This window comes from Muntiacus reevesi, chromosome 4, assembly GCF_963930625.1.
Source record: "Muntiacus reevesi chromosome 4, mMunRee1.1, whole genome shotgun sequence".
Classification (NCBI taxonomy): Eukaryota; Metazoa; Chordata; class Mammalia; order Artiodactyla; family Cervidae; genus Muntiacus; species Muntiacus reevesi.
The window spans coordinates 145,902,670-145,916,266 of NC_089252.1; the positions used below are offsets into that span (position 1 = coordinate 145,902,670).

At 40.0% G+C, this 13,597-nt stretch overlaps 1 protein-coding gene across 4 annotated transcripts in view; it reads left to right on the forward strand.

Annotated features, from left to right (window-relative positions):
* Positions 1-9,424, forward strand: part of LIMA1 (LIM domain and actin binding 1) — a 90,449-nt gene extending 81,025 nt beyond the window's left edge. For all 4 annotated transcript variants that reach the window (XM_065934431.1, XM_065934432.1, XM_065934433.1 and 1 more), the window contains 2 exons: positions 4,999-5,132; positions 7,083-9,424. In XM_065934431.1, coding sequence (XP_065790503.1) covers positions 4,999-5,132; positions 7,083-8,091 — 1,143 coding nt within the window. In that variant the 3' untranslated portion in view covers positions 8,092-9,424. The remainder of the gene's footprint in view (positions 1-4,998; positions 5,133-7,082) is intronic.
* The last annotated feature ends 4,173 nt before the right edge of the window (positions 9,425-13,597 follow it).

Consider the following 13,597-nt stretch of genomic DNA (forward strand, 5'->3'; position numbering starts at 1 on the left):
GACTTAATAAGGTAAAATAAAAACAACAAAAAAACCACTCCACAGATGATATTAGTCTTTAAAAGTAAGGTTTTTGTCTATTTTGAACACTGGCCAGACAGTTCCGTTGATGAGACTTGGCAGTAAAGAAGTTTAAATAGCAGGTTCCCTTCTCAAAATAGGTGTTCTGGGTCTAGAGCTCAGTAGACCCTGTGAGAAGGATCAGACCTTTCAACTCAAGAGACCCAGAGGTCTCTTAAGCTTTATGTTCTCCCACTAAAATGTTATTCCCTAAATGTTCCTGGAGGGAGGATAAGGAAGGAGGAGGACTAGCCCTAGAAACATCTACTGGTCTGGGATAACCCCACCCCAGGATGCTAGGCTTGTCTTGCTGTTGGATGTGGAAAGAAAACACGGCAGCCTGAATGAGAGGCTGTACCCTTTGTACCTGTCATGGACAGGGTAGGAAGTTTTATGCTGTTTTGCAAATCTATCAGAATTATGCTAGAAGGGCACCTAGATTATTTTCTGACTACCTACATCATTACTGCTTTCTCGGAGCACTAACGTTTCCTCTACATGTAGAAGAACCTATGTAAGGTGTGAATATCTCCAAAATGCTTTCACAAAGAATTTCACAAAAAGCCAGCAGAAGGGTTGAGGCCAGAGCCAGCCCAGCCATTTACTGTATGGTGGGGAGGGTTTCAGTTTAATTACCCAGATATTTTGCACAAATTGGAAGGAGGAAATGAAAGGCTTTTTATAGTGTTCTATCTGAGGCATGGAGGCCTGACATTAGTACAGAATTTTCTTCTGATTTCACTATGTCTAAAGGCTAGTTGCTTTACCACTTATGGCCAGCTGCTGCCCACACACAGACATATACCCCAACTGTTTGTCGAACTAAAAAATATATGTAAGACAAGAGAGCAAAAGAAGTAGATAAAGTCATAAAAATTTATTGGAAAAAAAGCTTTAAGTAGATGCTGATCAACAGAAGGCCTGTAACATCCCTCAGATGGGAAAGACCTGAGAGTGTTTAGGGACATCAATTATTTATATATTACCTCATTCATTCCTGACTATCCCTGAGATATTATCTACATATTTTAATTTGAAACAAAGTGAAGACTTGTTCATTCAAAATGCTGTGGTGAAATCATTTTCAATTGGGTTAGCATCTGCTCTCTTCCCCAAAGAGTTTCCTTTAGTTATGGAAATTTATTCCAGGACAATTTAGAAAATACTGTCTCAGTTTGTTAGTTGAGAATTCTGAGTTTTTATTTTAATTCTGTTATTATTGACTGCAAGCTTTGATAAGGCACCTGATATCATGATGCTTTAGTGTGAAAAATGGTGAGGGAGGGGAGATGACAAAGCATCTCATGAACTGCAAAAAATATAAAGATTTAAAAATGTCTAAACATTCTATTACTGGCAGTGTTTTAAATGTGGCTGTGCCAAGTTCGAGCATGCCATGAAGGCATGGGCAGGATGTATGCCAGGCCTACCATAATGGTAGAGATTTTTGGGCACTGACTATGCTTCCTGTTGTCTGAATAGACACGGGGGCAATTACAGAAAAGTGGCTGAGAGCCCAGGACAGAGGAAATAAAGGGAAGGCACAGCCGCAGCCACTCTGACTTGGCATGTTGCCATGTTGGGCTCCTCTTGTCTTTATAATACTATAGGGGCCCTTAGGCAGCTGCCGCATAACCCTTAAATAATATTGAAAAGGGTGTATGTGAAAAAGGGATAGGAATAATAGGAATCTGGTAGGTCTGGCTAGTTAGAAGCTTGTGGTTAGTCAGATGTTTGAGCTAGCAATTTATTAATTTGATGTTAAGGAGAGGAATGCCTTTTCACTTGTTGTGAGTGAAGGCCCTAGTCAAGAGAGAGCAAATGTGGGTCAGGTGTGGGAGGTAGGAAGACAGTGAAGAATTGTTCATGAGACACTCCTTGTGTGGGTGAAGGCTTGGAAAACTCTCTCTCCTGAGTTGGTACTCTGATCTAACCTCAGGTGGGTATGAGTGAGCTGATGTTACCACGATTAGCAGCATTACTTGGTAAAGAAAGAAAACGAGGTCTTATTCTTGGATCTGAGTCTGTATCTGAGCTTCAGCTCAGCTGCAGTAAAAAGCGCTCCAGGGCACACCGAATGCTTTGTATTCACTGAAGGTTCCTGTTTGTCTCTTCCAGCTTCTGCTTCCTGCTCCTGGTACCTAATTTTTGCTCCTGCCTTCCACTTTTCTCCTAATGTGAGCTCAACTTACAGCTTTCTATTCTGGGCTGCACCCTTCTACTAGTAGTGTGTTTCTGTGTGTGTGTGTGTGTGTGTCTGTGTGTGTCTGTGTGTGTGTGTCTGTGTGTGTCTGTGTGTGTGTGTCTGTGTGTGTGTGTTAAACAGAGGTGTGCTCTGTAGGCCTCCAATCCCCTTTAGCAGAATAATACCCATCTCCTCCTCTGCCATGGGAAAGTTCTGTCTCCTGCTCTGCCATTACTGACCAGAATGAATGTATTCTCCTAAGTGTTAAAAATACAGCATTCATCCTAGAGCTGAAAAAGATTTTCACTGATAAGTAAATACCTTGGGCCTATTACTTTACATTGTCTGAATTGTGATTTGTACAGGCTTTAATTGTACTATTATAACCAAATTTTATTCTTTTAATATTTCCTGCTTGCTAGGCAAGGACCTAGTCCTTTTAGAGAAACCTAATTAAACTATGCAAGGACATCTCCACTTAGGCCCTATCTTTTAGAAATGTCGATATAAGAAAAAACGATTTGGGAATTTGCTAGCAGTCCAGTGGTTAGGACTCTGAGTTCTCACTGCCAAGGGCACAGCCAAAAAAAAAAAAAAAAGGAAAGAAATAAAGAAAAACCAATTCTACATCAAGATTCTACTATATAGCACTGGGAACTATGCTCAATATCCTGTAGTAAACCATAATGGAAAAAAATATGAAAAGAATATACATATATAACTGAATCACTAAGCTGTATACCAGAAACTAACACAGCATTGTAAATCAACTATACTTCAATAAAATTTAAAAAAAAAAAGAAGGAAACATTTTCGAACTCCAAATAATGCCCTAATATCTGCCAACAGCATTCAGTACAGTAACATTTGATCATATTTAAATTCCTCAGTTATGCTTGGTAAATTGAGTTGTAGGTATAGTGTTTGATTTAAGTTTTTCTTTTTGACTGTAACCCTAGGGATGGAGAGCCTGCTCTTAACACTCAGCAACCCCCCCCCCCCATTTTTAAATCCTTTGGTGCTATTTGGGAGTTTACCACCAATTTTATTAAATTCCCTTTTATGGATCTTAACCTTTACTCCTCTGCCCATTTTCTGCTCTCATTTCCTGTCAAAATCTGCTTGGCAACCATTCCTATTTTTGCTTTACTTCTTTGTGAATCATGTGGCAAGTGAGCCAGCAGTCTGATTTTTTTTTATGGGTCTATTTTCAGACTTTTTAAATTAAAATTCTATCTTACCCATAAGCTGTTTTATTTTAGGCTTACCTTAACCATTCAGGCCTTGAGCTTTGGGACTGAATTGTATTATTTGACACCATACTGGTTCTGGTGGCAAAGGGGCCACCAACGTGCCTGAGAGAGCTTCCAGACCACCTTAACCAAACTGCTCCTACCTTTACTCTTAACAGTTGAGGTGCTTCTGTTGGGACAAGTGAAGGATCACACACAGCTAGAGACTTCTTACCCCCAACCCTAGTGGCCATGTAACTACTTCTTATCGTGTAAAACTTACAGCTTTGGAACTCTAGCTTTCATCAGTGCTAGAATACAGTATGTAGTTTGTGTGTGTTCAGTCCCTCACTAGGGTCCAACTCTTTGTGACTCATGGACTGTAGCCTACTAGGCTCCTCTGCCCATGGGATTTCCCAGGCAAGAATACTATAGTGGGTTGCCACTTCCTTCTCCAGGGGGTCTTCCCAACCAAGGGATCCAACCCGCATCTCCTGCTTTGGCAAGTGGATTCTTTCCCACTGAGCCACCTGGGAAGCCCTTTTGTAGTTTAGGATTAATTTTACCAGCAGTAACTTTGCTCACCCTGCCCATATTCCAAACTATAAACAGCTCACGAATTCCCTTTTATGACTCCTCCCACCCTGCCCCAGTATATTAGTTTTATTTTCCTTTTGATTTTTTAAAAAGATTATAGAACCTATAGTTTTATTGGGCTGCGCTTTTTTCTGTTGTTCTAATAAAATTGTTTGTGTCTCTTTTAAAGTGTTCCATTTTATGTGTCCATTTGGCTTTATTTAAAAATATTATGTCTAGTGGATTGAGTAAGTCAAGATTATAAGCAGAAGGGGCTGATAGTTGCTTTATCCAAGTATCTTTTCCAAATATATACAAAAAAAGAATGTTTATATGTATATAACTGAGTTTGCTATATGGCAGAGATTGGCACAACGTTGTAAATAAAGTACACTTCAAAAAAAATAAATAAATAAAATAAAGTACACTTCAATAAAAAAAAATTTTAAGTAAATAAATTTTTAAAAACCAGTATCTTTTCCTACTTCCCAAACCCAAATGCTCTTTCTCTCCTTGAAAGTTACCCCCTTCAGAAACAGTTCTTTGAAAAGCCTGTCCTGCTTCTATTTGGCACTTAAACAATTGTCTTTCTTCTGTGTCTGATGACATTTTCTCCTAATTTCCTGTCTGCAGAATCATTTTGTGTGTACTTGTGTGTGTGTGGTGGTTGGTCTAAGCCTTTCTCTGCAATCCGGCCCTAAATCCACTCATCCTCAGTGGCTGCTGCACTTAGAATAGCCAGGCAGTCTGGGTAAGGAATTCAAGAGAGCCTATGGCTTTAAAGAGTCAAATGATAGAATTATAGCAGGCTTAGTGTTCCTCTGAGAATTGACAGCCCAAGTAAGGGAGCCCATAGATAACAAAGTAAATCCCGGGGCCCACCTCAGCAGAGTACTAACTTCTTGCTGCCTTAACTAGCTGAAGTTGTCCTTTACCTTTTCCTAGAAGTTTCAGGCACCTGCAAGAGAGACCTGCGTGGAATGTCAGAAAACAGTCTACCCGATGGAGCGTCTCTTGGCCAACCAGCAGGTGTTTCATATCAGCTGCTTCCGTTGTTCCTATTGCAACAGCAAGCTTAGGTAAGCCAGACCAAACAAGACATCTCTGGAGGTAGTTGGACCTCCAGAGGGAGTCTTTGGTTTTTAGAACACTTAGAATACTAAAATCTGTGGTGCTAATAGTATCTGCTGTTAGAAGAGCTCAGAGAGCTACAGACAAAAATTAATAAAGTTACAGTAGCTGTTCAGGTGATTATTGCTGATCCAAAGGTAGACTACAGACTGATAAAGTTGGAAGATGAACATTTTAGAATTTTAGAATTTCAACTTCTCACCTACTTAGTACAGTTGACATGTACTCTAAACACATGTATGCTTTGACATGTGTTTAGAGATGTCATGTTTTTGAGGGAAGTATCCCAGAAAATTGACTGTGTTCTAGAGATTTACAATCATTGCTTTTTCTTTAATAAAGTTGGGAGGGTGATTAAAAAAGATTGTGTGTGCTGTTGAGGATCTTTGAAGAAGGCGAAAAGTAGTATTTAGTTACAAGCATTTTATAGTAAATGATAATGGTGTTTAGAACTTCTTGGTACATTGCCATTAATTTACACGTTAGGACTAAAGCTTAAATCATGCAGGTTGTTGGTGACCTAATTTAGCAGAATGTTTAAGAAATCTCAAGAGGATACTTGTTGAAGCCCTTCAGGTTATCCCAAGTACTGTATAAATGGCAAAAACAGCAAAAATAGTAGATCCTGAAGAACACAAGGTTTTCTGTAATATTGCTTTGTTTTATTTTCTGAGAAAATAATGATGTATCATTTCTTCTTAGTAACTCAAAGTATGGATATAAATGTGGCAAATTGTAGAAATATTCCATGTGAGCTCATTTTATTCATATTGGAGGAGGAAGTAACCAGGATGGCATTTCTTCCAGCCTTCCTTCCAGAGCAGGCATCCCTTCCACCATACTGTTGAAAGATGTCCTGGCACCCGTGTGGCACTTCTGGGTGGGTTAATACCCCACTTCAGCTAGTTCTGGTGTTAACGCTAGCTCAACAACTTTCCCTTATGTTGAGCCAAAATGTGCATCTATAACTTCCACTCAGTGGTTCTTTTTCCACCCACTGTATTCTTTTCTTCAGAGCACATTCTTCTAAATTTTTGAATTTTTATGTTTCTCCTGTGGAAATAACTGTTGTTTTTCTACCCCTCCTATAAAATGTGTTACCCTTTGAGAGACACCAGATGTCCTAAAGACCTGTCCAGCACTGACGTTAGGGTAGACCGACTTCTGGCTGCTGTTTGCTGTTCTCCTATTAACCATAGCTTTCTTTTATTCATCACTGGCATCTACTGAGTGCCAGCCATTGGCAGAGCATTATACCCCTTCCTGCTTTTAAATTCTAACACAAATGGGAAACTAGGAGGAAAATGATTCCACTTTTTACAAAGGAATATCATTAAAAATAGTTACATGTTATAAATAGTTAGGAAATAGGAGATGATCAGAGTTAGGTGGAATTACCTAGGGAAGACTTCTTGGAAGTAATTTTTTTTAACAATTTTGATAGAGGGGAGGGAGTGAAATCAGTTGAAATGGGAGCATGCACCAAGTGGAAGAATGTCTTCTGAAGTTTCAGGCCTAGAAATGAGCATTTTTTAATAAGGATAATAAAAACAATCATGTTTAAAAGGGGATGGAGCATCCTCGGTTGACTGATGATGTGCTTTTTAAAAAAATTTATTTATTTGGCTGCACTGGGTCTTAGTTGCAGCACATAAGGTCTTTAGTTGTGGCACGTGAGATTTTGTTCCCTGACCAGGGATCGAACCTGAGCCCCCTGCATTGGAGTGCAGAGTCTTAGCCACTGGACCACCAGGGAAGTCCCTGAAGTGCTTTTGAAGATATTTTTCTCACTTTGCATCTTCTGGAAATACTGGAGTTGCCAGGTTTCAGACTACTGGTATAAATAAAAGTATACAGATTTGTTAACTTTATGCTTCTTTTTTTTTTTTAAACAACAGTCTAGGAACATATGCCTCTTTACATGGGAGAATCTATTGCAAGCCTCACTTCAATCAACTCTTTAAATCTAAAGGTAACTATGATGAAGGCTTTGGACACAGACCACACAAGGATCTGTGGGCAAGCAAAAATGAAAACGAAGAGACATTGGAGAGACCAGCCCAGCTTCCAAATGCAGCGGAGAACCTCCAGAGCCCAGGGGTAGAAAATGCCCCCATTGAGAAAGTGGGTGTGCTAACTGCAAGTATGGAAGCCAAGGCGTCCTGCCCGCTGGAGAAGGAAGACAAGCCAGCTGAAACCAAGAAGCTGAGGATCGCCTGGCCACCCCCCACTGAGCTTGGCAGTTCAGGAAGTGCCTTGGAAGAAGGGATCAAAGTGTTGAAACCTAAGTGGCCGCCTGAGGATGAAATTAGCAAGCCTGAAGCTCCTGAGGATATAGACCTGGATCTGAAGAAGCTAAGACGATCTTCTTCTCTGAAGGAGAGAAGCCGCCCATTCACCGTAGCAGCTTCATTTCGAACCTCTTCAGTCAAGAGCCCAAAAGCCTTGTCCCCACCTATCAGGAAAGGCTGGAGCATGTCAGAGCAAAATGAGGAGTATGGAGGAGGTGTAGCAGCAGAAAGGAAACACATGGAAAATGCCAACGCCTCTGAGAAGAATGAGAGTGTGGGGAAAGCAACCTGGCCCAACAAGGGATCTAAAGGAGGGGAGGCTGGGCGGAGAAGTAAGGAGATTCACAGTTTTGAGATGGGGAGTGAAAATCTTATAGAGAATGGTGCAAACTTAGATGAAAGTGATAAAAACCTCTTCAAAAAGCAGTCTCAACTAGAACCCAAGTCAAAAACTTGGTCTAGCTATACAGACAACCCCTCCACTAAAGAATTCACTACTCAAAATCAGAAATCCCAGGATGTGGGATTCTGGGAGGAAGAAGTAGTCGAAGAGCTGTCTGTAGAGGAACAGATAAAGAGAAATCGGTACTATGATGAGGATGAAGATGAAGAATAACAGATTGCAATGATGTTGGGCCTTACATTTATGTGAGTGTCAGTGAGTTACTGCCCTTATCAAAGTGATACACATAAACAGCTGTCTCAGCATGAACTGAAATTTATGAGGAAGTAACTTTGGAAGAGAGTTCCTGCTTCAAAAAAAAAAAAAAAATCCCATACTGCAGCTTAAGTGAACCAATTCTAAACGCTAGAGATACCATCACTTAAATCCTCTATTTTAGCAATGATGATATACACAACTGCTTTAAGGTTTTTTGGGGGCGGGAGTGTGTATGGCAGAGTGGGGGGGGGGGGATATTCCAACTGATAAGGTCCAGGTTTCACTGTATTCCTGAAAGACAATATGAAAATAGAGAGATGATTAGTAGTGCAATGGAATAAGCAGAAGGGATTTAGGGGCCTAAACATTATAACTGAATGCACTTTAGTATAAAGGGCACAGTTTGCATATTTTTACATGAATACCAATTTATTGTTTAGTATTCCTCTGCTAAGAGATTAAATATTTAGTCTTTTTTAAAAAATTAGCTTAATTTTCTTACTCTGATGTATATGGGGGATTTATTGCTTACTTTGATATATATGAGGGTTTATTGCATCCTGCTTTCTAGACCACATCCTGAACCTAGAGTACTGAGATACAGCACAACCATCTTTTTAGAGTACCTTTTGAGCACCCTTGGTGCCTGGAGGGATTCATTGTGTCCCAAATAAGCTATGGTATTTGCCAATGAGTATGACCACACCCCAAGTGATTGCTTTCTTCTCTGGTGGTCTCTGTGTTTCTCATAATTTACTGAAAGCTGCAATATTTTTTATAAGATCTTTTATATTTGCCATGTTGCATATTAGAGCAAAGTGATGAGTTTAAAGGAGGAATAACAAAAAAGAAAAAGATGCCTTAAACAACTTGAGCTCAGACCGCCCCCCCCCCCCCCGCCCCCGACCCCTATAATTCTACTTCTGATATCCCCTTTCTGGGACATTAGTTTTTGAATACTTATAACTTCTGAAATGTGTAGATTTTTATGGCAGACAGTATTCCTAGGGTGCAGTTAAACCAATTATAGGCCTTTCTTGAGAGATGATTTTCTAGTATTAAGGTTTTGGAAAAATATAAACTTGAGTACATTTGTTGTACATAATTGATATTCCAAATTGTATTTTGGCGGGGAAAGAAGCATTTTAAGCTATAGGCTTTACTTTATACAGCTTTTTTTGAGATTTAGCTCTGATGTTTTTTAGAGATATAAAAATATTCTGCTTTCTTACAGTCTTGCTTACTCTGAAACATTTTTATTCAATAAAGCTTTTAACTGACATTTGAACTTTCAGTGTTCCTTTTCCATTATTATTTTGCATTGTTACTGTCTCTCAGGACTTACTTTTTGCCCAGCAGTTTGGGTAGAAGAGGCAAGTGCGTCTGATGGGTTTCGAGAGAAGTACTATGTATACCTCTCACCACTAGGTGGTGGTGTTGAGCTGGTCTTAGGCTTTCATTCTCCTAGAAGACAAATTTTTCTTCAAAATGGAAAGCAGTCTGGCAACAAAATTATTGTGTGCGTTCAAAACAAGACGCTTGTTTTACCAATTCAAGATGCAGTGGTGGTTTTTATTAATTAGTTAATTATTGTTCAGTTGCTAAGTAGTGTCCGACTTCCAACCTCACGGATTGTAGTACACCAGGCTCCTCTGTCCTCCAGTATTTTCCAGAGTTTGCTCAAATTCTTGTCCACTGAGTCAGTGATGTTATCTAACCATCTTATCCTCTGCTATCCCCTTCTCCTGTCCTCAGTCTTTCCAAGAATCAGGGTCTTTTCCAATGTGTCGGCTCTGCCTCAGGTGGCCAAAGTATTGGAGCTTTAGCATCAGTCTTTTCAATGAATATTTAGAGTTGAGTTCCTTTAGGGTTGACTGGTTTGATTTCCTGCCAGTCTCAAGAGTCTTCTCCAGCACCACAATTTGAAAGCATCAGTTCTTCAGTGCTCAGCCTTCTTTAATGGTCCAACTCTCACATCTGTACATAATTACTGGAAAAACCATAACTTTAATTATATGGACCTTTGTCGGCAAAGTGATGTCTCTGCTTTTTAATACGCTGTCTAGGTTTGTCATAGCTTTCCTTCCAAAGAGCAGTTGTCTTTTAATTTCATGGCTGCAGTCACCATCCACAGTGATTTTGCAGCCCAAGGAAAGAAGATCTGTCACTGCTTCCACTTTTTCCCTTTCTATTTGCCTCAAGTGATGGGACTGGATTCCATGATCTTAGTTTTTTGAATGTTAGGTTTCAAACCAGATTTTTCACTCTCCTCTTTCACCCTCGTCAAGAAGCTCTTTAGTTCCTCTTCACTTTCTGCTATTAGAGTCGTATTATCTGCATATCTGAGGTTGTTGCCTTTTCAACTGGCAAATTTGATTCCACCTTGTAATTCATCCAATCCAACATTTCTCATGATGTACTCTGCAATTAAGTTAAATAAGCAGGCTGACAATATACAGCCTTGTCATACTCCTTCCCCAATTTTGAACCAGTCAATTGTTCCACGTCCATTTCTAACTGTTACCTCTTATCCTGCATACAGGTTTCTCAGGAGGCAGTTAAGGTGATCTGGTATTCCCATCTCTCTAAGAATTTTCCAGTTTGTTGTGATCCACAGTCAAAGCTGTAGTGTAGTCAATAATTCTATCTCCAAGGAAATCTACACTCCCATTTAAGAAGGAAAAAAGCAAAAAAGCAAAAAACACCTTAATAAGGTAAAGTATACTTCACCTTATAATTACGCCTAAATGCTAAATGGAATCTTTGAATGCCTCTGCTGGACTTGAAATGGACTTGTTTTTTGCTCCGGGCAGAGGTATTGTTGTCGTTTCATTTCCTTGTTTGCAGAGGCAACTGCCCTGATTAGTAAGGTGCTGGGGTTTTTTTGTTTGTTTGTTTGTTTGCTTTTTTTTTAAATGGGAGTGCAGATTTCCTTGGAGATAAAAATGCTTTTTCAGTCATCTGTTAACATTTTCCAGGGTTGCTGTGTGTTCCAGTTTCTTGCCTGGTCTTCAAAGTGGATGGCTGGATACTACTATCTGCTCTTGACTCCACTACAGGCTGAAGTAATTTAGAAAGCCCTGAAAGCCCTGTTCACTGAACAGTTAATCCAGAAGCACCTGCTGATTTTTACAAAATATCCAATCCTGGTTTGAGTTTAGCTACCTTTACTTTGTGACTCACTATTGCTCTACCCCATCCACATAGTGCTCATCACATCTACTAACCTTATACAAAAAGTGAGTGCCTAGGGTGGGCATTTTATGGGTATCAGTTGAGTGTGTACCTGCTCAGTTGTGTCCAACTCCCTGCAACCCTACATACTGTAGCTCAATAGGCTGCTCTATCCATGGAATTTTCCAAGCAAGAATACTGGAATGGGTTGCCATTTCCTCCTGCAGTGGATCTTCGCTATCCAGGAACTGAATCCGCATCTCCTGTGTCTCCTGCATTGCAGGCAAATTCTTTACCACTGAGTTGAGTAAGTCACCATGTATCAGGTATGTGAGGACTGCGAGTATCCTGGGAAGAACTTTTCCATGCCTTTCAAGGACTAAGATAGATATAAGTATAGAGAGTAGCGATAAGAATTAGTTCCATAATCAATACAATAAAAAAAATCAATACAATAAAAGGATATTCTTATACAAGAGAATGACCAGATAATACTAAATATTCTTAGAAAACAAAAGCACCTACAGCCAAACAAAAAGCATTTATTCTCTCAGCTCTCTGAATGAAGGCAACTTCTTGGACTATGTCAAGGTTGACAGTGGAATGACATGAGTTTTTCTGTTGGTGAAGCAAGAAAAGGCCCGCTTTGGAATCTGAAATGATTAAGGAGACTGTTCATGACTGCTACAAGGGCCAACTTAGTTCTGCCGGCTTGCAGGTCAAATTACTCCAGGCCTAGGTGAAACCTGTACTAAGTTTACTCTCACATATTTCATCAGCAATATGTTTTCTTACAACCAAGAGTCTGAGGAATGTTACAAAAGTGTTTTTCTGGGAATAGGTCTTGAGACCAAGATCACGGTGTATAAGCTCCTGTAGGCCAAGTTAGCGTGTTCTTTGTTTCCTGGGGCTCTGGTTTGAATTCCCATGGGATCAAGAAGCATTTACTTCTTTTGAAATTAGTCTTGATTATAAGGTAGTTACCATCAAAACTATTTGAGTTTGGATGAAAATGGCTTCAGGCATGGTTTTAGACCAGCAGCAGTGGTATGACCTCTCAGTTTGTCAGAAATACCCATTCCTGGGCCTATCCTGAACTTCCTGAATCAAAACTTTGGATGGAGCCCAGGAAACTTTTAGCAAACTTTTAGAAAATTCCCTATGTAGGAGATCAGTTCAGTCGCTCAGTCGTGTCTGACTCTTTGTGAACCCATAGACTGCAGCAAGCCAGGCTTCCCTGTCCATCACCAACTCCTGGAGCTTATTCAAACTTAGGTCCATCATGTCAGTGATGCCATCCAACTATCTCATCCTCTGTTGTCCCCTTCTCCTTCCGCCTTCAATCTTTCCCAGCATCAGGGTCTTTTCAAATGAGTCAGTTGTTCACATCAGGTGACCAAAGTATTGGAGTTTCAGCTTCAGCATCAGTCTTTCCAGTGAATATTCCGGGCTGATTTCCTTTAGGATTGACAGGTTGGATCTCCTTGCAGTCCAAGGGACTCTCAAGAGTCTTCTCCAACACCACAGTTCAAAAGCATCAATTCTTTGGTGCTCATCTTTCTCTATAGTCCAACTCTCACATCCATACATGACTACTGGAAAAACCACAGCTTTGACTAGACGGACCTCTGTTGGCAAAGTAATAACTCTGCTTTTTAATATGCTATCTAGGTTCGTCATAGCTTTTCTTCCAAGGAGCAAGTGTCTTTTAATTTCATCGCTGCAGTCACCATTTGCGGTGATTTTGGAGCCCCAAAATATAAAGTCTCTCACTGTTCCCATTGTTTCCCCATCTATTTGCCATGAAGTGATGGAACTGGATGTAGGAGATGGAACAAGCTAATGTCTGAGCTGTAGCACACTAAGGCTTGAGAACCACTGGAATTAAAGCACATCTTTTAGTCTGTTCCTTAAGGTGGTTCCTTTTATTTCTCTTCTTCTGCTCTCTTTGAAACTCTATCTTCTGCTGCAAGCATGCCTACTGGAATAAAGATACTCTGTCTTTAAACAAGATTAGTTCTTTAATCTTTTTTCAGGTCATTCTAGGTAGCCTGTGGTAATTAACCTTGTAGCTAGGTTTGAATGGGTGGCACCCAGGGTTCAGGTTCTCCAGCAGTTGAGGAACAATTTAGAGTTCAGTGTTTTGAAGGTTTCTTGTTTATGGCTCCCCTCACTGCTTATGTAGATCCACAAAAGAGGTCAATGTTCAATGTGGAAATCTAGAATTAACGACGTTTATAGGATAAAGCCACAGGGTTTTGGAGTCTAAAGGCTTTCCAGTTCAGAA